We start from the raw sequence: 24,126 nt of genomic DNA on the forward strand, positions 1-24,126 counted from the left end.
TTCCAGTAACTTTACTTTTCATCAACTCTGACTTTCTCTAATTTTACATGTCAAGAATTTTTGGCCACACAATATAGTGACATTGGCTGGGGGACGGGGGCGAGAATTTGGGAATGCAGTGACTCAAAGCCAGGAGAAAGACATCACTTTTATCTGGGGACAATGAAAAATTTAATAGCATGGTAGAAACACTTTTTCTACTTCTTACAAAATCAATTTCCTCAAGACCTTACTCTTCCAGCTTTGTTCTACATAACACAGTAAATTCTGGGTGGTCGTGAACTCTATCCACCCAGTGAATGAGAATTTTTTTCATAAAGTGGGACATTTCTTAGGTTCACATCACCCCCACCTTGAAAGATGAGGACTTTCCCACAGGTGTTACTTAGTTCCGTTACACTGGAAAGGATGGAAACGGACCATTGATTCAGTTTGATCAATAGTCACTGAGCATCTCTTATGAGCCACCCACTGTGCTAGAAGCTTAGGGTTCAATTTAGTGGAGGAGAGAGACACATATGTCAACAAATAATTACATGGCTGTGCAACAGATCTAGAGAAGAAGAATGGTCATGGTAGAAATGACACAGAAGTTAAAGTGATAAACTGGGGTAGGGATAGGGTGGGCAGCAGACTGCACAGGTGATATGTAAGCAAAGTTTTGAATGTTGAATAGGAGTTTCATGCAGACACCGGGAAAAGGGCATTCCAGGCAGTGAGAGCAGCATGTGCACGTGGGCATTGCTGAGTGGAGTGCACGGGGTGAGGGTCAGTATCTAGAAGATACGAGAATTAAGCCAGGCTCAGGTGATGAAAGGTCTTGAATATCACACAAAAGCTGCTTAGAATTCATCCTATAGGTGAGAGCTTTGCAGAGTGTCGGGGGTTCCTGAGAGGATTTTAGGTTGCTTGGGGGGCTTGACGTTCAAAAACTCTGAATTGCATAGTGAGAAAGTTAATCCCCTTTCAATTAAATGTTTAATCCCTCTGCTAAATCAAGGAGAAAGCCTCAGTTTGGTGTCAGTATGTCTTTAACACTTCTCTAACACCTGGAAATTTTCCCTTTAAAAAAAAAACTCTGGCAATTCTACCTAGCCAGAATTACTTTGTTTTCATTGTCTACTTATTTTCACAGTTAACTTCTATTTATGGCAAGGGGTACTGTTTTTTCATTAGTGTCATGATGAAAAGATCTTTAAAAATAAATTTAAATAAAACAGTTAATTTAAAAAATAGCAATAGGTGATCAGAGATACAGCAGAAATTATGAGGGCTGTACATGGATGCCTAAAGTTTGGGAAACAATGCTGTTGTTTTTAGGAAGTAGGGAAGTTCAAGCAGCTAGCGAACTACTCTTCTGACAGCAGCTTGGAGAATATAATGGAGGATCCAAGAATGGAGGCAGAGAAGTCAAGAATGGAGGTGATTGAACTACTGGCAGACGTGGTGTGGCCAAGGTTAGCCTGTTGGTTTATTCCCGATCTTTCCTAGGGTTACATCATCACATGAGGGGGATCCTAAGCATTCTCCTGGCCTGAGCTGCAGCTATTTCTTGATGAAGATGCAAAGATCTTTAAGTGGCTGCTGCTCAGCAAGTGTTAAAGGCAGACTTGAAATAAAGGTCAGAATGAGATTTAATTATTTTCCAGTATTCTAACCTATGATGGACTGTTATTTAGAAATTGATGCAATCTCAAAACTCTTAACTAATGGATTTTTATGAATATAAGCAGGCAATCTTAGCTTTAGTATTTTTTTAAATTTGACAAATGGTAGTTTCTTTTTTTTTAACTTAATTAATTAATTTATTTTCGGCTGTGTTGGGTCTTCGTTTCTGTGCGAGGGCTTTTTCTAGTTGCGGCAAGCGGGGGCTACTCTTCATTGCGGTGCGCGGGCTTCTCACTATCGCGGCCTCTCTTGTTGCGGAGCACAGGCTCCAGACGCGCAGACGCAGTAGTTGTGGCGCACGGGCTTTGTTGCTCCGAGGCACGTGGGATCTTCCCAGACCAGGGCTTAAACCCGTGTCCCCTGCACTGGCAGGCAGATTCTCAACCACTGAGCCACCAGGGAAGCCCCTTAGCTTTAGTATTTGCTTTCCAAAGTGTCTCATTCTAATTTGTGTCCTGGCTGTGGGTCTCCTATCCTGTTAGTTCCTCAAGCTCCCTCAGTGCCCCTCAGGTCTAGGACAGGTGGCAGACTATGTAGGCGGTTAGGGGGAGCACTTTTTTAGTCCGTTTGGGAAGTGGGAAACCCTGCTCCTCTTTCCTCCCTCTCCAGCTGCCGCTGACCATTTAGGAGTTACAGTACGACCACTCCAGTTCAATGCAGGGTGATAGAACATGGGTGGGCTGTTCCTACTGCCAAATGAGTGCCCAGGAAGATGTGCCCTGGCCTTCTCAAACTGAAATTAGAATCGTTTTCCCGAAGAAAAAGATGTTTCAATAAAAATGCTTCTCATCTGTTTTTAAAATTTGAATGTACAAAGTGTTTTTATGTATATTAACTCACTGAAACCCTTATCAATTCTTTAAAATAGCATGGTAGGTGCTCAATAAATACCTGTTTAATGAGTACTATTTATAATTTATAATGGAAGAAATTGAGGCTCAGAGAGGTTTCCAAAGCCATTCAGGTGGTTCTTGAAGACAGGTCTTCTGGTTCCCCTCCTCACTCCACATCCCCTTGATCTCAAACAACAAGAGCCTTGTTACAGATAGTGTTTGGTGTCTACAGAACTATAAAAATCAGAGTTCTGCTATATTATGATCAAACAGGCTCTTGTGCCCTGGCCTGAGGTCTTAACAGCCACAGATAACATTGTTTCAATGGAAAAATCAATTCTGTATTAGAGATTAATTCATCTGCAAATCACGACAACTTGATGCATATCTTTCTATATAGATATATAACAGAGAAATGCTTTTTAATATAATGATTTACATTTATTGATTTTTTAAAAAGAAATCACACACACATTTTAATTCCTAGAGATCTTATGCTTTCTGGGCACCTGTATCTCAACAGAATGTCACCAATTGGAAAGAGTTATCTGCACATGTTTGTGGAAGGCCTTGAGGACCAGGTTCTGTAAGATTGCTGAGAGTTATTGACCTGTGTTTCTCTGGCTTTAGGGGAGGCATGTCAGAATCTTGGGATTTGGGGATGGAATGCTTTTTTGAACTATATTCAAAAAAGCTGGAGAATCTGATAGATTCCTTTAAGGCTGGTGGATCCTGCTCCAATTTTGTGAATTACTCTTGTAGTGATTGTTACTAAGATATGGGTTTCATCCATCAGGAGTGTTGATGAGTGGAAAAAGAATGATAATATTGCCATAGTAAAGTGTGTTTTGAGCAATGGGGAGGCATTAGACTCAGTGCAGTATACTTTGTGTTTGCTGAATGAAAGAATGAATAAATGAATGAAAGTTGCTTGCTTTAAGAAGATTTATCTAGCAGTGGTGTGCAGAATGGTTTGGAGGAAAGGAACTAGAGATATTAGGGGCTATTCAAGAGTATGGGTGGAAGGAGCTAATGTCCGGTGAAAATTAGAAGGAAGAATAAGGACATGCAAAACATACTGAGGAAGGCAACAGAACCAGGTGCCAAGAAAAGGGAGAAGTCAAAGATGCTAATGAGAAATCTCATTATAGGTGGGAGGGGACACCATCTCAGGATGTCTTTAAATATTTTGAGTTTGAGGTGAGAATGAGAGCTATAACTGGAGATTCCAGTTAGAAATTCCTGGTGTTGCCATATGCAAAGAGACAAAATCAAGAGTCTAAACCTTGGGAAATGCCCATATGTAGGAGTGTACTAAAGCTCGTTATTGCCTCATTATTTATACCTCCTTCTTTGAAATTGTTTGAACTTGTTAGCAAATAGTGTTATGGATTCAACAAATATTTATTGCTATGCTCATTCCTACCTCAGGGTCTTTGCACTTTTGTTCTCTTTGCTTGTAATGCTTTTCCCTCAGAAATTTGCATGGCTCACTCCTTACTTCAACCTCTGGTCAAATGTCACCTCTTCAGACAGGACTTTGTGACTAACCATCATCATTCTTTAATCCTTTACCCTGATTTATTTTCTCCATTGTACTTGCCTTTACTTAATAATACCATATTATATATTTATTTGTTTGTATGTCTTATTGTCTGCCTCCCTGACTAGAATATAAGTTCTTTAACAGCAAGAGCTTTGCTATTTTATTTCTTGCTGTACTCTAAGCTTTATATTGAGCACTTAACTTGGGAGGCTGGTCACTGCTGTTTGGAGTAAGGGAGGACATATAACTTGGCATGGAGGGGAAACCATTCTATGTGGGTTGAGCCTTTCTGGGTTTATGGGTGATTTTAATTTTATTCTTTGGCATTTTATTAACTTTAAGAATTATCTACAAAGAACATAATTTTTAATAATCAGAAATAAAGGAACAAATGATATGCTTAACACAATAAAATGGCTACATCTTTTCAAGCTGCATCATAAACCAGAGTGATAGTAAATACAGCTGCTAAAAATAATTATCTATCCTACATTTCTAAAGTTAGTCATTCACATTTTCCTCCCAACCTCTCTAGACACACACTCTGAGCTATCTTACTTTAAGGTTTATAACTGCAATTATGGTGACAGAACAGCAGAGATTGTTGGATCTTCTTAGAAGGTAGAAGAAGATCTTTTCTTAGATGGACTAACCTAGATTTCCCATAGTCAAAAGACCAAGAAATGGACTAAACGCTGCTTGGAGTCCTTTCCTGCCTTGAGAGGTTGGATTCTTAGGATGCTCTAACTTAAAGCTATATTTTAGAGACCACTAGATGGCGCCCTGTGCCTGCAACCAGGCGAAGGCACATTGGATTAATTCAGGCTTGCATTTATCATTCATTTTCAGGTATACACCGAAGCATTTCCTTATGTGTATAACACACTATGTGACGTGACTCAAATTAACTCCTTGTATAGCATTAAAACAATAATAGTGCTCTATATGAACCTATTAAATTCACAACACATAGAAGCAAATTCTTTGCTTAATGGAATCCCTGTTTAAGTACATCTGGTTGGGACTGAACAAATAGAATTCCACAACTGAGCCAGATTGTAATTCTATTAGATAAAGACATGCTGAGCATCTAACTTCGTTTATGGAAATAAAAATTTTTATTTTTAAACTGGAGAGTATTCACCCAACTTTTGTTTGGCTTTGAGTTGAGGCTTTCAATAGAAAAATACACCAATTGATTGTATGCAGGTTGTGCAGCCATCAAAGTGCTTGATACTGAAAGTTCAGTTAATGACCACCCCTAACTGAGAAGAAAGTAGTGACAACCCATGTCTAAGTCATTCCTAAGAATGCTACTGAAAGATCCAGACAGAGCCATTGTCTGGAACTGTACAGGCTTAGCACTTGCAGAGCAATGAAAATATAAAGCTAGACTCAAATACAAAGGAAAATACCACCTTTTAATACAGAAATACCATCAACTCAGAATGTCCATGCTTCAAAGCCATGTCAACTCTGACTTTTCAGAAAAAAAAGAAAAAAAAGATGAATTCCTTTCTCCTGTTCTTTGATGCCATCGTCCAATTGGAGTGACAATAAGGCTTCTTTTACTTGGACCCAAGTGTTTCTAAAAATTTTAAACCATTATCCTTGAGAGAATAAAATATATCAAAATGTTACTCAAGGTTATATGAGGACACCCATGGGGTAGTAGCGCATATGCATTACTTTTATAATCAGAAAAGCGATACACATTTTAAAAGTCCCTGAAAACTGTACACATCAAACAATTTTGTTATAGTCAGGATTCAACCAAACAGTCTGCCTTATGGATATCCTTTTTTATAATCCTTAGTATATAACAGTGCTACTGTCTAAACTTTGATCTAATAAATGCCACAAGTCAGTTCCATTAGTATGGATAAAGCCTGCATGAAAAAAGGGAAACTTCTGAACATTCAATCCATGTCAGGTAAGACTCTCCCCTTTCTAACAACCCCTTTCTCCCCTTCTCCCCCAAGAAGTCTAGACCATCAACTGGGTCATGTTTCTACTATTCCTTTAGTTCCTAGAAGCCTCCTATGAGAAATCAGGGTAGTAGATAAGACTTGTGAATTCCTCACTAATACCGACAGATAGAAATAGAACACTACTTTTTACCTCTGACATAAATGGTCCAAAGATCCAATAATTTAGAATCCATACAAAAAAAGCAACTAGTTGAAACTGGACCTCAAAGTTCACTTCATTGCTGACCAAATTTACACATACCTAACCTGAGGTGCACCTCAGTGAGTTGGAATTCTAAGTGGGCTTTCAAAACAGCAGAATCTTTTTTTTTTTTCCCTTAGGCTTGGTCCACTGGAACCAGATCGCTTAAGCCTAAATATCACATACATACTGAAAATGCATCTAGAAGTACTCTGGAGAGAGCAAGCTAGAATATTTGAGTTCTCATTCTGATTATTTTAGTTTTTTTAGTAAGCTACATCAACACTATGTGCTAAAAGGATGATCATTAGAATAAGAATACACAGTGCTCTAGGTACTGTGCTTAGAATTTTGCATACATGATATCCTCACCGTAACTTTATGAGACAGTCATATTTTGTGGATCAAAAATTGAGGCATAGAGACATCAGGCATGTTTTCTCAAGGAAAGATGTCTAGAAAGTTGTAGAGCTAAGATTCAAACATAGGTCTGTGCTTCTCAAAAACCTATTCTCTTCACCCCTACTTTGTATTTCTTCCATCTATATGTTATTATTGTCTGATTTGTAAAATAAATACTGTCTTGCTCACTTCACAAAATAATTGTGAGGATAAAATTGAAATATAGATGTGAAAGGATAAATTTAAACATATACTACAATTAATTTGTTCCTGAAGTCTATACTTTCATACGAAGTATTAAAAGCACTGGTGAGGAAATTTGAAGGTAACTTGTCTTTTTTTCTCTTATTATTTTTAATTGTGTAGGTAATACATACTTATTTTTAGAAAAATATCAATAAAAGCATGCACAGGGGAAAATGTGGACTTCTACCATTCAGTTACAATCACATTTAACATTTTTATAAATAAAATTCTAGACTTTATATTTTACAGAAGGTTACACTTTACATACAATGTATACTTTTTTTTTTTTTTTTTTTTGCGGTACGCGGGCCTCTCACTGTTGTGGCCTCTCCCGTTGCGGAGCACAGGCTCCGGATGCACAGGCTCAGCGGCCATGGCTCACGGGCCCAGCCGCTCCACGGCATGTGGGATCTTCCCGGACCGGGGCACGAACCCGTGTCCCCTGCATCGGCAGGTGGACTCTCAACCACTGCGCCACCAGGGAAGCCCCAATGTATACTTTTTATCTCTCTGTGTCAACAAATATTTTCATTTTGAATGGGTATGCAGTATTCCATTGTAAAGATATATCATGATTCATTTAATTAAACTTTTTTTTATATTTGGTAACAACTTTTTATTCTGAAATAAACACACTTGGTATCAATACTTTATTAAAAAGTATTTGTTAAATAATAAATTTAGAAATACATCTCTGTTTCTCAAGAAAGTTGACAATGAATGTGTCTTGTACAGCTTATCAAAATTTGGTGTTCATCATGGAGGACTTTGAACTATCACTTACGACATGTAAGCTAGAAAAAGGAAATTTGTTTAAGAAGTATTGACCTCTACTTCATAATTTAAAAGTCATTGTCAGCAGACTGTGCACTAATATAATGGTTTAATTGGTACAGCAGCAGATGCTACATTTAGATATCATGCTGTAAAGAATGATTTTTCATTTAGATCAAGTGGTTAGTCTTCCAAGTTAATCTTGCACCTTTTTTATTCCACTATTTTTTGTGCATATAAGAAAAATGAAGACAAAGTTAATATGTAATAAACTTCTATTATTGGCTATTTAGTGTGAAATATGCTTTAAACCATGGAACCTAGAAGTAGATCTCTCTCTTTTATCTTTCTTTTTTCTGCAATAATTCAAAAGCAGTGATGGATCCAGTCTGTTCTCGGATTGTAGGCTGACAAATACACTAAATTCAGAAGGAGCTTTTAGTCTGTTTTCCTCTTGGTGATGTCTCACTTCCTACAATGCATAACTCTTTTAGTCCTTTTATGTTGTCTATACATTGTTATTTACCTCACAGGACTGTTAAAAGGATGCTTGCTATAAGCGCATTTGTGAAGGAGCCTTGAAAAGCATACATTCTACAAAAATATATATGGCTGGGTTTTTTCCTAAATCTGTCTCAAATGAAAAGCAATGAGGCATAATTCAGCCTCACTAAAAGAGAAGTCCTGCTTAATTCTTTACCACTTGAACCCTTGAAGGCTCATCTCTACAGACAGACCATCCCTGTCCAAGCAGATATTAGCTTTTCAGTGTCAGAGTTTACTCCAGCTGACACAATACCAGCCCAGGTAAGTAGGATCAACCGACTCCCTCAGTACAGGAGAAACACAGTCTCCCCTGAAAGTGTCTGACTCCTTCACTGTCAGGAGATCTGAAAGTCTAGCTGAGGTGTTAGGTTGAGGGAAGGTGGCTGGCTTACTTCTTGTTTACCTTTTCCCCATTGCTCTCTTCTCCCACCTTCCCATACAGGAAAGATCTGAGAAAGAAATGAGTGGCTTAAAGACTGCCATTAGTTTGTTTTTCATGCATTTACTCAGAAAGCAGTGTGGCAGACGCTGAGATGTTCTTTTTTCCTTCTTGCCTAGTTTTAGAGATTCTGCATCCCATTTCTAGTGCTGTACTGTTTCTCTACTCTTTTGTGTATGTGAATGGGAGTAGCTAGAGTAGGCAGGAGAAAAGACAATGAGATTCTCATCTCTGCATTTAGTGGTGCCACTAAAGTGTACAATACCTTGTTATGAGAGCTCCACGTATTTGCCTAGGGCAATGATACTCAAAGTAGCTGGTTTGCAAACTGTTGTCTATCCAAGATGAGATAAGGAGCTTGTGCCAGTATGAACCAAATATGAACCAACACACTGCCTTCTTCATTAAGAAAGACTTGCCAAGAAAATAATGTCAGATGAGCCGAACAGTGGGCTTAGTGGTATGGTAGGCGGAGTTGGGGTAGAGAGGTTAGACTGTGTGTCCATAGTCTCATGAGGAATTTACTATAATTTCTCCTATAGGAGAAATGAGAGAGACCAACATTTCTGAAAAACCTTGGGCATCTTATTGAAGCTTCTATGGCAATACCTAAGGCTCTAGAAACTGCATTGATGATGTGCATTTATAAAGATTTGCCATTGGTATAGAAACAGTACCTATGGCATGTCTTCTAATCCTAGGCAAGGGTGCAAGCTAGTTAGGAACATGGTTCTTTTCGCAGGTGGGTGCGAAACCCACTTACTTTTTTTTTTAAGAAAAATAAAATGAGGGAGTGGGTAGAGAGTAAGGTGGAAGATGAAGACATGTTACACTGTGAATCACATTCTATTTTGATTAGTAGCAACTAATGGAGAATTAGGACTAGAATGATTCTTATCAGATCAAAACCGAAACCTCTCTACTGGTTATTTAGCTAACACTATAAATTTTTCCAAAGTACTTCACTTTCTTATTTGATTCACACAACAACTCTGTCAGGTTGGTAAAGTAACCTTCTTTTGATTGACAAGCCTAGATGCTCACAGATAGAGTCACTAAGATTCCATGGCCAGTAAGAGGCAGAGGTACACTGAGCCTTTTTTTGAGTACTGTTTAATATACCTTTCATTATGTCATGCTCGTTTAACCAACATGACTGGAATGTGACTGGAGGTATTCATGAAATAAAATCTAGTGGCACAAAATCCAAGGTGATTTCTGCCACACCAGAAGATAAAACATTAAGGACGTAGACACCAAAATGGGTTTTCAGTTGATTCAGTCATAAGTTAACTCCAAGATATAATAGCCAAGGAGATCAAGACCCAAGATTCTCTATGACTATTCTATGGCAGGCGCAAAGAAAAGGGGTGAGACAGATTAATTGCCCAATGAATGGTGTGTGCTAGTCTCTTCTGCTCTATTTATCTAGAAAAATAAGTAAGCATTGTAAACAAAATTCCCAGAATGGAAATTCCAAATTAATCCCAGGTCTCTGTTTTTCAAGAGGAACGTGTGAAAGATCACTGCTAAGAAAAGTTTTGCATCACCTGACATTTAATTTGAAATCATTTATCTTCAAGTCAGCAACAATTAGGTGCTACTATCAGCCATTCATCATGAATTGCAGAATACATTTCCCCCAGAGGAGAAAGAACAGTGCCTTGAATAGGGAAAGTCAAGGAAAACCACCACAGTTGAGATCAGATGTTTTAAAAATAAATGTCCTTTACTTGTCCCCTCATGAGGCACGTAAGTTATATTGTGATATCACTGCTTTGTCCCTTGTACCATACAAAAGTGGCACCATGCTAGCGAAATTCTAATAAACAGAATTCAGTACTTAGCCCTGTATTATAAAAATGGACCATCCAAAACACTTATATTTCCATGGGAAAAAACATATGCTAATTAGTTAACATATATGGCTCGCGAGACAGGCACATGGTACACTCAACAAGAGAAGAAAATAGTAGTGTGGTCACCTTTTAATTGCGTGGGTTTGAATCTATAAGCCAATTATAATACTCCATTAACTCTGCCTAATGAAACCAATATGGAATTAACATGAGATACACATTTTAGAAAGAAATGTGTATCTGTCACTACCTCAGTAGGTAAATTTGAGGCATTAACTTTGGAGAAACAATACAAACTCTCAGAAGAAAAAGTAGTAGGGGGAGTGAAGAGAAAGAAAGAACTGGAGGAGCTGAATGTTACTTAAATGTAATGTTAACTGCATCCATGTGCAGAATCATTATTTGAAGGTCATGGGAACAGAATTTAGTTGGCCTCAAGTGGAGGTTTGGGTGTGATAAAGTCAGAATTTTGGGGGTAGAAGCATGCTTTGACTCTATCCTATATGTAATGTTGTATTAAGCTTTTATTATGTAGTGATAATACACATACGGTTTCCAAAAGTGGGTAGCTAACTATCTAATTTTAATGGATTTCCCTGATTGAAGGAAGTTGGTTCCTTCCAAGCTGATGAACCTATGTGTTTATGTTTCAAATAAATAGTATACTGAAATAAAACGACTATGCTACTCTCAGGGGTTTGATCATATCAGTGGTATCTCTTTCCATTCAGGAGTTGTGGCAGGATGCTATCAAAACCATTATTTACTAATTAAAGGTTTCATATGAAAGAAATCAGTAGCCCAAAAGAAAGTGGGAGAAAACATTGCGGCTGCTCCTGCTCTAAAAGCAATTTTGATTTGTCTGATTGTGTGGACAAGTCCACTCTCTTCTAGAATCCTTTAATCATGCACTGGCACAGTCAACAAATTAGGTCACTGGGCATAGATTCTAATAAGAACAGTGGCTAAATTAAGTCAATTTGATTTAATGTGTAAAATGACTTCATCATTCTTTTATATTTAGAAAGTTTAAAAAAAAATCACATCATTGTATTAGAGAAAGGTCCACTTTTCAGAAGCCAGGGGTAGATCAGTTATTATTTTTGCTGAAAGCAGATGGTGGTCATATCCTAAAATTACATGTTACAGTGACTTGACATTGAGCTGGACATTTTAAATATAGGACATTATAGAATGACATTTAAATTATATACTAAAAGTAAGACAGGTTAGATATGTTTGAATTTAAAATACAAAGATAAATGAAAGAAAATGTCCTCAGTTGGCCAAACTAGATCTGAGTTAATAAAATAAGCCCTCCCTTTCAAGATGTGTCATGAAAGTAACAATGACAACAGTGATTTAAAATACACTTCTGAATTGAAATACAGAAGTAAATGTGCTTGACATAGTGTTTATTTTATTGTCAGCTTGCAAGGTTGTCCCTGGAGGACTCTTCGTCCTTCAGTGGTCCTAAAGCTTTGAAATTTACTTATTCTAGATGCTTCTTCACAGTTTCTCTGGTCTCCAAGTTGTAGTGTGCTGTATACTACAAAAATTCATCATGGAGCACAGACAATTTCACTTCTAACTAAGGAACACTAATTTTGGGGAAAATTCTTGCTATTTAAGACTCTTGCCAAACAATCTACAAATGGAAAGGAGTCTGGAGAGTGTGAACACTATTGGCATGTATGAAGTATTAGGTGATAAAGAAGCAATGATGAGAAGCAAGTGATGCTGACTCTTGCATTTGTTAGATCTTATTCTGCATATCTATTAATAATGATACACCTTATGGATGCAATTTCATGTTTATAACACTGGGCATTGGCAGCATTGTGCACCTGTGTTTTCCATGCCTTCCCATCTGCTGCCTACAGTCATTCAGATTCAGGTGACGGAAATATTTCAGATAAAAGTTAATTAGCCTGCACTCTGCAGATCAAATCTCTACAGTTCAGCATTAAATAGAAATCTTCTGGGCAACTGCTGAAAGTAGCCTGAGGCTGCCCTTCCTAAAATTAAAAATGTAAGATTCATTTTTCTAGAAAAGAAACCTTTAGTACTCTCTTTATATTTTACACATAGATTTGATCAAACTTTTCACATATATTCGCTCTTACTCATTTTATTTTTTTATCTCTGTATATATATCGAAAGTAGAAGAGAGATTAGAAATATTTTTTTCCAGCTACAGTGACAGAATGAAAATGATATAGAGTTAGAAATTCTCCCGAGTCTGGACTCTATTATTAGTACACCAACCAATGTTGATCAAGCCCCAGAACTTTCCTCAGTTTCTCAGTTTTTAAAATGGGACCAACACCAACTACCTATTTGTTTCATAAATACTTTGTGCAAGACTCAATAATGCTTGATATTTTATTAAAAAATAATGCACAAAATGCAGAAAACTCCTATTGCTAAAATGACCCCACCTTCTCTGTAAATATTTATCTTATTAATTGTCAACAGTTAAGTTCTCAAGTAGCTTCCTTTATTGAAACTATATATATATTGTTAACCCATAGGAAACTAAATCATTATAGTCTTCTTTACTTCTAGATAATTGGAGCAGAAATGGGCTGAACACAACTAAATATAGCCAGTCTTTGAACCCATATCACATAGAGAGTAGGAACAAAGAAACAATCCCAAATGAGTCCTTCCATCCATTTTTACGGTATCAGATAATATTTCTAATGCCTTTCAATACCCAAGACTAATTAACCACTCTACCTATTGCTTCTGTACTAATTGCAGATTTCCTGTTTACTCAAAGGAATTCAGAGGGAGGTGTTTTCTTCTTTACACCGTCGCCTAAAGCTCAGGGACATCGTCTAAAGAAGTCGGAAGGGGCAGGTGCTCTTTCCGACAGGTGCTTTTAGAGTTCCTCAGGGGAGTGAAAGACTCTGGCAGTCTGGGATCTTCTATGCCCATTCCCCGCGCTAGTCATTAGAACCTCGACTGCTCTCCACGCTCCCGAACTTCGACTTCTATTCAATACTTCCATAGGGTATCCACTATGTTTCTCCCAACTGGTCAAAACGTGAAGATTTTTTCGCATATTCTCCCACTTCCTTACTTCCATCTGCTACTCTACCTCTCATTTTATTTCCATCTGCGCTTTAAAATGTTTTATTTTACTTCTACTGAGATCCTTCTACCTGTAAGCTACGGATATGGTCCGATCCTTAAACAATATCAAAGTTGCAAAGCCCCACGACCCGCAGGTCTTCACCCGCGTTCTCTTCCTCCGCCCACCCTCCGCCCCCGCTACCATCCCGGCCCCCAGCGGTGCCCATCTCCACTCCACGCCCCAGACTCCTCTCACCTGACTCTCCCGCGGAAACTCGTGGCGCACGATGCTGATAACTGGAATGTGCAGGACGGAGCTGACCAAGTCGAGCTCCATCATCTCGCCCAGGCCCTGGGGGAAGGCGAGCAGCGCCGATACCCCTTGCACCACCACGGTGTGACACACGCTCTGCAGAAAGGAGAAAGGGTCACTGCTCCACGGCGAGCTAGGGGAGGAGAAGGGCAAGAGCGGCAGATCGCCCAGGCCCGCCTCGATGGCCATCACGACTTCCAAAGACAGGTTGTAGGGCAGCAGCCCTTCCACTCGGTTCAGGTTGTCCACGGCGAAGAGGAGGGCATCCCGAGGCCACAGGGTCTCGGCCCGGTCGCCCTCCCCGGGCTTCCGTGCGCTCGGCGGCCCCCGGCCATACAGGGCGCTCCCCAACCAGCGTGCGCCCGGCGAGGGCGCCGGGGGCCGCCAAGTACCTGGCTCAGGTTCATCTCGCTGGGCGCCTGTCCGGCTGCCGTCCGGGGCGCGGCTGGCCGTGCGGGGGGCCGTGGTCCAGGGCTGCAAGTGCACCGCGCCCACCCTCACCGCGTGTCCGATGCGCTTGAGGATCTGGCAGGGTTGCGGGTGCGAGGAGGAGCCGGGCACCCCGGCCAGCACCAGTGCGCAGGGCGGCGGCAGCAGCAGACAGACCCTGCTCAGCAGCCACCACAAACTCAATCTCCTCATTACTGAGACCCGCAGGGAGAAAGCGCGCCCCCTCCTGACCCCGGCTCTCCCCCGGGCAGCCTCCGCCTAAGGTCCCCGCCCCCAGGTTCCGCTGGCAGCTCACTCCGCGTGGCGAAGCTGTCCCAGGAGCTGAAGCGGACTCCGGGCCATCCAAGTTGGAACCTAGCGCGCCCTAGGCAGTCTCGGGACCTGCTCCCAAGTCCCTCCGCCTCGCATCCTCTGCCCGCCCGGTCCCTGCGCTGAGCGGGGCGGGCGGCGCTGGTCACCCGCGGCTTGGGTGCTTGTTCCCCGCCCGCCCCATCCGCAGGGCGGCTTGGGCACTGCGTCCGGCCCCGCGGGGAAGCAGGACTGAGAAGCGGCTGGGATTCCTAGGGGGCAACGGTGACCGAGGAGGCAAGGTTCTCACTTGGATTCTTTTCTCGCCCAGGCGAGACCCACTTATTTCCTTGGGGTCGCGCAGGAGAAGGCGTTCACGCCCGGGGTGCGGAAAAGCAGCCAAATCCTCCTTGCTCCACCGTCGGCCACCCTCTCGCGGGCTCTCCCAGCGCTGGCTTCATTTTTCTTCTTCCCTCGCTACTTCCTCTCTTCCTTTCTTTCGTCCTCTCTCCGCCCAGTCGCCGCCGCCGCTGGCTTCCTCAGAGGAGCGACGCGACTGGCCAGCAAAGGGTGGTTCTGCTGGGAGCGCAAAGTTCTCCCCGCCTCAGCCGGCGCCTCTCTGCTGCTGAGCCCTGGCGCCAGCCTGTCGCTTGGCTGTGCTAGACGCCCACTGTTGGTGAGATTCTCGGGTGGCGCTTCCCGCGCCCCTGGCAAGTTCTCTCCCCTCGAAGGCTAGGGGTCATAGTTTGCGAAATTCCTTGCGACCTAAGAGGGAGAATTCTGGATTTGGAGTTGCGCCCGAGGAATCTGAAATCCAGTAGGTTGAAAGAGGCCGTGATTTTAAGAAGCTTCTCTTCGATGTCTTTCTTTAACGGTTTTTCTAGCTGAGGGTATTAAAGCAAGAATTATATACACGTTGAATCTCGGCTTCGTGCTCTCTGGCTCATGGGCCTTTGCCAATTTTTAAGGATCCCAATGTTTTGGGGTTCTCAAAATTATAACAGTGAATTCGAAGCAATTATTTGATCAAGAAATTAAAGAGATTTAAAATACTTTGAAAGTATACTTTCAAGCACAGTCAACAGCAGTTTGTAGTTTAGACCAAGGGTCCTCCAGATCACTGTTACTAGTAAGTGCTTTCATTTGTGTGGTAATACAATGAGGTCAGTGAGTTATGATTTGATCTTTACCTCCATGATCTGAAAGATCTGGAGTTAGAAGGAAGGAGAGGGTTAAGGGTAGGCCTGTGGTTTCCACACATACAGTACATTTATTTTATTTTATGCCACAGTTTCATTTAGAAGGAGAGTAGCAGAGATATCCATGGGGCAGAGCAAGCACCCAGGATCAGGAGTTCTGAATTTCAATAACACTTCCGGAGCACCATGACCTTGGCGATTTATTTTACCTGACCTTGCCCTGCTGTTTGGATCTGGTAAATTGTTATGCAAATACACCTAGCTTTTAGCTCTGGAGAGTTGTTTTGATTCATGAGCTACAGTCTCCATCTTGCTTTAAATCCTTGGGATGAAGAGGCTCTTAGGTAAATAAAATTCCCAAGAAGCTTGCAAAGTGAATGTTGTTTTCCTCAGCACAGATCTTGAAAGTCATCTCAGAGCTAACCTTACCTGACATTCTAATTAGCTTTTGCAAGACTGGGATGCCGGAGAAAAGACTCCCATGAGGCAAAAGTGGAAATCACAGTAGAGTCTGAACCAGAAGGGAAGGATTCTTCCTGAGGCCATAGAGAGGCTCTCATGCGTGGACGCTGGAACTTTCCTCTTGCTCCAGATGATTCCACTGATTGGGATCTGAATAAGAAAACTATAGAATTTTGTGGTCCTTGCCTTACAGGAAGACTGGGAATCAATTAATTGTGTAGTAAGGAGGTGTGTTTGTCTGTGTATGAGTATGTGTGCATGGAGGAATATGACATTATGACCATGCCCTCGAGTGATTATCTGAGTACTTGGCATTACATGTATGTTCAAACCAGATTCCCAAGAAAGTAGTCGGTGATGAAGAACAGTTGGATCTCATCTGTTAATGGCATTCGAGAGCCGCTGTGTTACTAACCCTTTCCAGTCAGTCCCTGACAAGGGTCCTACTGCCCCGTGTCCTTGGAGCCAATAGAACAGACCAAGTTCAGTTTAGAAGCAAAGTAAAGATTTTTTCTTTGATCAGAGAACAGAGAGGTGCAGGCTCGCACCCCAGAGAACGTGCGTTCCCTGACAGGCTACAGGTGGGGCTACTTTATAGGGATCTCGTCAGTGGGGAGGGGCAGAGTCCTCACCGGGCAGGCACAGCTGTGCTGCTTTTGCCCCAGACAGAGCACGCAGCGTCTCTGGGCGTGGCCCGCTGCCGCCATCTTGAATTGAGTAACCCGCGCGGTTACTGCACACCGCTCCCGAGCTGAGGCGTCAGTGTAGCCCTTTCCTACCGGTGACTCTGGTCTGGAGTGCTGAGTGTGAGGCCTCTGCACCGGCACCCCATGAGTAAGTGGAACTGGACTAAGCGCCAAGGAAAGAAAGGTTAGACTTTATTTTATTACCCGGGTTCCGTTTTTACTTCCCGGGATTGTTAATGGGTTCTGCTGGTGCCCGTTGTGTGTTCTTTAGGCCTCTCACGAGTCCTGGACTACTTGGGAATGCCTCCACTGGTTGTTCATAGAATGGAGGATGATTCCCACAGTTCTGAGGACAGTGCTGCCCTGGCTCATGATAAAACCATAGCTGAATCTTTCAAATACTGTTTGAATGGTGAAGAGCAGCCCTTCCTTCTTGTGCTTCCTCTTGTTTCTTTCTGGGCTTTTCAGTTATGCTACCCTGATTTCCTTCCCATTTCCTCATGCTGCTCGGTTCTCTTTTTCCATATCACTGTAATCGGAACATCTCTGACATGATTCTTTTTTCTCCTTTCCCCACATCTTCCTTTTTCTTTCCCCTTTTTCACACTTCAGTGATCATAATTTTGAAAGCTTTTAAAAGATTCAGTCATCAGTTCAGTGACCATTTATGAAACTCCTACTGTGTGCAGGCATTGCTGTAGAACTGTCCAGGGGAATAGATGAATAAACTCTAGTTCAGAGAAGTTGAGGATATTTTTTTCCTCCACAAAGTCACATAGTTAATGAGTGAACAAAATGCTAACATCGAGCTTATATTTTAGTGGGAGAGACAGACAATAAAACATACAAGTAAGTAAATGTAGGATGTGTTAGTTGATACTGAGGGGAAAAATAAAGCAGCAAAAAAGAAGTATTATGGAGGAGACTGGGTAGTAATTTTAGATAGGGGAGCCAGGGTAAACCCCTCTGAGAAGATTACTTTTGAATAAAGACCTAAAGGGAGGTGAGGAAGTGATTCATATGAATACTTAAAGCAAGAATTTCCGAGCAGAGGAAAGAGCAAGTGCAAAGGCCCTGAGGCAGGAGTGTTTCCAGTATGTTTGAAGAGTAGTGACGGGTCCAGAGTTGCTGGAGCAACATGACCCAGTGCAAGAGTGATGGCTGGTGAGGTCAGACAGACAATGAGGAGGCGGCGGACAAAGTAAGCCAATCATTAACTTTGACTTCTACTCTGAAAGGGATGAGAAGGCACTAGGAAGGAAAGAGTTAAGAAGAACTTACGGACTTATGTTTTACCAGGACCACTCTAGCTGCTCTGTTGATAAGTAGAGGAAAGATGGGCTAGGATGCAAGTCAGGAGACCAGGTGTGACGCAGTTGCAGTAATCCACGAGAGATAATATTATTGTCAAATCATAAAATAACTTTATTGCATTAGTGTTATGATTCCTATTCTATAGAATAGAAAATCATATCTGAGGAAAGTTGAGTTATTTGCACAAAGTCATCACATAGTGAGTGGCAGTGTGGATTAGAAATTTTAAGTTCATCCCAGCTGCATTGTTGGTAGTAAGAATCAGACAGATTTCGAAATTGGCTCACTCAGAGAAGATGAAGCTCTTTTTATTACCAGATTTGAGATGAGAACTACTAATCTAAGAACCCACGTTGGAGAGTCAAATAAACAAAAACAAATCCAAATGTTCACAATTTAAAATGTGCTTTTGTGCACGTATGTGTTTTCTGGTACCCGTCACGGGTAGACTGAAAGTTGAGATATTCGGAGGTAGCCCAGGAAAGGCTGCAGTGAAGGATGCTGTGTGAGTCAAGAACCTGGATGCTGTTCTCATCTCTGTTTCCCTATGGATGTGACATTTAACCTCCTGGAGCTCAAGCTTTCGCCTGTGTACTGGGGTTGTGGTGACAGCTCTTGGTAGTTGTCTGCATGGCAGTGCGTGGACTCCTGTGAACCCTTTCAAGTTCCACAGGAAGAGGAAGCTTCTTGTAGGGCTGTCAGTTCTGTCACATTTATAAAGGTTTGGAAAACTATCTTTTTTTTTTTTTTTTTGCCTATACCCTGACATATTTCAAGTTCTGCCCATATCTAGCTTTGTTTTTGTAGATGGCGACAATATTAAATGGCATGTTTCTCTCTGGGTCTGTCTTTTATGCAACAGTAACCATGTAGGTTTTTAAAATCAATATTCAGATGAAAAGTGTGCTCACCTTTAACTAATAACACACATGAGTCCAATTGTGCCCTCTCCCACGTAACTTCTCTGTCTCTATTGCGAGAGACCTCATGGTTATAAGAAGCTTTCTGGGTAGAAACCAAAAAATATGTGGAGTTGGTAGAGGAGCCATGGTAGCAGAATTTGAGGAGGGAATGAATCTAGAGAATCTAGAAAAAAAATAAGTCAGTTTAGAGGAGCAGACCCTGAGGGCTCATCTATATAAAGCTTAATTATTCTTTTCTTGTTAACCTAGTTAAAAAAAAAGGCTATGTCAACTTGAAACCTTGTAACATTATCTTATATTCTACTAATTAGGCATTAATTTTGGCAATAGTCATCCTCCTCTAAAAATGCAAATAACCCTCATGATTATGGGACTGTCCATCACACATTAGTGTAAATTATTTTACTCCAATTGTTGTAAAATTAATATCGTGTTGGGAAGTTTGGTGGGGGGGAAAGGAATTCATTTTGTATTATAAGGGAATTTGGGGATATAGAAAAGAACCAGTGGGATTTCACTAAAGAAGTTTTGGGCAATCTGAGGGACTGGAAACAGGAGAAAAAGAGTATTAGGAACTAAGAAAATGGGGTGAAAAGGAAGCAAAAAATTATTAGTCCATCTTGACTATTTCAAATAGTGCTTAAGCTTTGCCCTTATACTGGAAAAATAAAGGGAAATGCCTTCTCTTTTGTACCACATGATCACCTATACCTGGGAAACCAAATTCAGTGCAAAGTTATTACCAACATATAAATTAGGAACTGCCAATAGTTGTCTTTCAGCTGTGAATAAGAACACAGCTGTGGTGTCTTCAGACTAGTTGTTGTCAGGGCAGTAAGTTATCAGCTGTGACAAGAGCGTGGCCTTTTCCACATCCACCAGGATTATTAGCTGAGCGTTTGGATCTCCTGATTCTTGTCCTAAACAACGCACCACAGGGAACTCAAATAGGACTCGGAGAGGCCAATATGGCAGTCTCCCTCCATCTCTCTCTCTCTTTTATTCTAATCATTCCAATTTAGTGTTTATCCAAATGAGCTATAGAATAAAACTTGGCCCATTACAGGTTGTGACATTTTTAAAGGACTTTTTCTTGCCCAGTTTGTAGCATGAATTTTATAACTGTAGCCAAAAGAATTTGGGAATTTTCTAAAGGCTATTTGCCTTTCTAGATCTCATGCCTTACATATGTGAAAAACATTTTGTTTTTAAAAAAAATAGTTTTTGTTTCTTTAGAAAGAGATTTTAAGGGAGGTTTTCAGAACATGCACAAGAATTGGTAAATCTTCATTATTCTAGAGCTTATTATCTTGAGTGTCTTTTTTATGTCAGGCACTTTGTATACATGATATGCTAACATTTTATAGATGATGAAACTGTTGCTTGGTGAGGTTGAGTCATTTTCAAAGGACTGGGAGGCAAACCTAAATTTGATTCTCTGACTCCAAACTCCATGCTCTTTTAATTTCCACTTCAGCCCTGGCTGACTCTTGAACCGTTATCTAACTAATATATAGGGATGAACATAATCACAGAGCTACTTGATTATCACTTGTCAGAGTATATAAATGAAAACTCTTAAAGTTTTAATATTGAAGGAGGTCTTAGGGAATGGTTTTCTCAGTGTTTAATAATGCACATAAATAGGCATGAATCATAATTTTCTATTCTCATATTGGACCACAAAATATCCAGAGATATATTATCTATTTCAGTTGTGAAATGACACCTACCATGGCTGCAGTTGGAATGTCATTGGAAATATTATCTCATAACTCATTATCCTCCTCAGGATCTCTGTTCAGCAACCACATAGTCAGGATATCAAGAAATATTTCAATATGTAAAAGTTTAGGTGATTTGGGATGGTGCTTCTGGAATGTTCTTGGGAAAAGTTTAGTTCAAGGGCAACCTTTATTCTCCATAAGGAAGACCAGAGTCTTTTTTTCATAGACTGTAATTGACAAGAATTCTATCCTGATCCAAAGATTGAAGAGTTGGCTTGGTATAAGCCAGCTCACTCAAAAATGAGTTTGGATATACTTTATATTGTGATGTGTGAGTTTTGGCTAAACAGAGTTATCCTCTGTGCCATTTCCGAGTGCTACAATTGATGCAGACAGAAAAGAAAAAGATCTCATGATTTTGCTGAAGGATAACCTTCTGGGAACTGAACCTCTCTTTGAAATGAGAGCTAGTCATCTAGAAATTGTTAGTGAAAGAGGAATGACCTCTTCCTGAATTTGAAATCCCCTCAAAAAACACTGTACCTTTTTCTTCTGGGGGTGCCATAATTGGGTTAAAAAAATCAAGTGCTCCCCTCCCCAACAGTTCTATCACTGCAGTATACACTATGGAGGGCAGACTGAGAAAGCCTGAGACAGTAGCAGCAGTGATTAGCTTACGATCACATGGAATTCTACCAAGAGCTCAATGGGAAAACATTCCGTCCATTAAAGATGCTGGTATAATGAAACTGATTAGGATGAAGCAGGATGAAAATAATAACTACTGTATTCTGGAATGGGATGACACCTCTTTTTTTTGAAGAGCTTAATGCATTTTTGCAAAATTAAAAAAAATTTCCAAAGTAAGAAGAGGGTAGACATATTAATATATTTATGTAGTTTTAAATCAATTATAAATAGCTGATGCCTGCAGCAGAGAGTCAGTAAATGAATAGCCCAAGCTTCCACAGCAGAATTAAAATCCCATTTCTTTGATAGCAGTAAAAATGGGAGGCAGAATTTACTACTGTGACCACAGATGGGGGAGCTGGTGCTGTGTAGTCTGGTGTTTCTCCTCTGATCTACTCTCAAGCAAAGGGACCCCTATTTGGTTCTGATATTTGATGCCATTAAGGTGAGGGCTGAGCTTTTCTGGTAATGAAAACACTTGCAGCCCATTTGTTTCTAATGGCCATATCTGCCTTAACCTTCATTTGTATTTTTTAGCTGAGAGGTTTGCAGTTTCCTCCAGCCTTAGTATGGCTTCTTCCTGAAGTCCTTCATCTGGTTGGTGGCTCAGTCATGTTTCTGTGGAGTTTTGAAAATGGTCTTCAGCAAAAGCAATCTTCCTTTGCTATTGTACCAGCTATTCAATCTTCCTTTTTAAGACTCCCTGCTAGCTCCCTGCTGGTTTCTAAATCAAGCTGTGATTTTCCTGGTTTATCAGCCTCAACATCATGGGGTTTAAATTTGCTATTAGAGACTTTTTTTTTTTTAATGGTATCTTCTCCAGTGCTGAAATATATCATCTTCATTCCAGAAGTGGGTGGCCCGGCAGCATCCACAGTTAGTGGTGCAGGCATCTGTGTGTGTATGGGATACAGTCTGTATGTATATGGGATATAATCTCCCATTGTCTATAGCTTTTCTGCTTTTGCATCCATAATTTTCAAGTGACTACAGTATCTGTAGGTTGCCTGTATATTATTTTGTTCTGATTCTGTAATGCCAGCAGGTCTTTGTCTACGTAGTCAGGAGCTGTGGTTTAAAGAAATGAAACTAGCTAATGCAATCTTTGACTATATTTTTCACAAGGTCAGAAAATATGATGATAATGAAATTACACTGAATCCTATGAGTATATTAGGAAAGTCTTTAGTAATGTTTTCATATATAATGTATTATAAAATAGATGTGTGTATAATAAAAATATAATTTAGCAGTAGGTACAAGTTGAATTATTAATCTCAATTCTCTATTCCCCTGTATTAGTAACATGGCCTCATGCTAGGTGGAATATATATCTCTAGTCCTTGATTTGGGGCTTGGCTAACCCATTGCTTTGACCAATGGAATTTTAGTGGATATGATGCAAACAAAGGCTTGATATGTGCTTGCACAGTTGGACTTGTTTTCTTGAGCTCCCACTTTTCACCCAAAGAAAAATATTCTTTGGATAGCTGCTGGTCCAAAGACCATGAGAGGTATGTAGAACAGACCTGGACCCAACTGCAGCTTGAAGCCAAGTCCAAATGACTTCAGCCTGGATCAGCTGAATTCCAGTGAACAGCTGTCTGGTGAGTGGGAAATAAGCGCTATGCTTTATGCTGAGATCGTTTTGTTATCTGTTATGCAGCAAAGTGACTGATACACATGTATAAATCTATGGGAAAAATTAGATGCATTGTGTTCACTTTCAGGAGAAACATGCCAAAGATAAACCAGAGATTTATAGGTTAAGAAAAAACTCTCAAACATCTCCATAGTATATCCTGGGGTTAGCCCACATTCAGTCCAAGCCCTTTCAGTTATTGGGTTGGCCAAAAAGTTCTTTGGATTTTTCCCTAAGATGTTACAGAAAAAAAAGAATGAAAGTTTTGGGCAATTCAATGCTTCTGTAACCTCACACCGTGAATATTCACACTCTTTTCATGACCCAACACAATGAAGATATTGAACCATCGTGAAATTGAACATATTCAGCAAGTACTTATGAAAAACAATTACATAAATTCATATAGTGCCTAGAATAAGCATTATCAAGGTTAAAATGAATACATCTAGTCACAAAATAATCTTAAAATAACATATACTTTATTTGCACTTTTAAAATAGCATGAAGAGAGATACATACAGTGTAGTAATATTAAAATTTTTTTATCTTTCCCATTCATTTCCTTTATTCATTGCAACTTTTCCACATTTCTTTCATTTTAAATTGACCTTAAAATCTCCTTTTCTCTGTTCCAAGATTTTCTCAGCCATAGCCTGTTTTCTCCGCTTCTAGCGTTCTTCCTGGTTCTGCATAACAAACCCTGAGAGAACTGAGCCCGATCCAGCTGTCAGGAGACTGAGGACTTCAAGCCAGAATCTTCTTTAGTCCCCAGAGTTAGGATAAAGGCTGGGAACACTCATAATTTAATAACTGTTGACACATCACTTGTGGAAACGAAATCAGCTCTGTGTTAGGGATATGAT

General features: G+C 40.4%; 1 protein-coding gene across 1 annotated transcript in view; it reads right to left on the minus strand.

Annotated features, from left to right (window-relative positions):
- GRIN3A (glutamate ionotropic receptor NMDA type subunit 3A) overlaps window positions 1–14,844 on the minus strand; it is a 144,977-nt gene extending 130,133 nt beyond the window's left edge. Inside the window, exon 1 of the mRNA XM_022600257.2 lies at window positions 13,823–14,844. Coding sequence (XP_022455965.1) covers window positions 13,823–14,521 — 699 coding nt within the window. The 5' untranslated portion in view covers window positions 14,522–14,844. The remainder of the gene's footprint in view (window positions 1–13,822) is intronic.
- Window positions 14,845–24,126: the final 9,282 nt, after the last annotated feature.

Source organism: Delphinapterus leucas, chromosome 6 (assembly GCF_059928025.1).
Source record: "Delphinapterus leucas isolate spDelLeu-1000000601 "Yukka" chromosome 6, BTC_Dleu_Yukka2, whole genome shotgun sequence".
NCBI classification, from domain to species: Eukaryota; Metazoa; Chordata; class Mammalia; order Artiodactyla; family Monodontidae; genus Delphinapterus; species Delphinapterus leucas.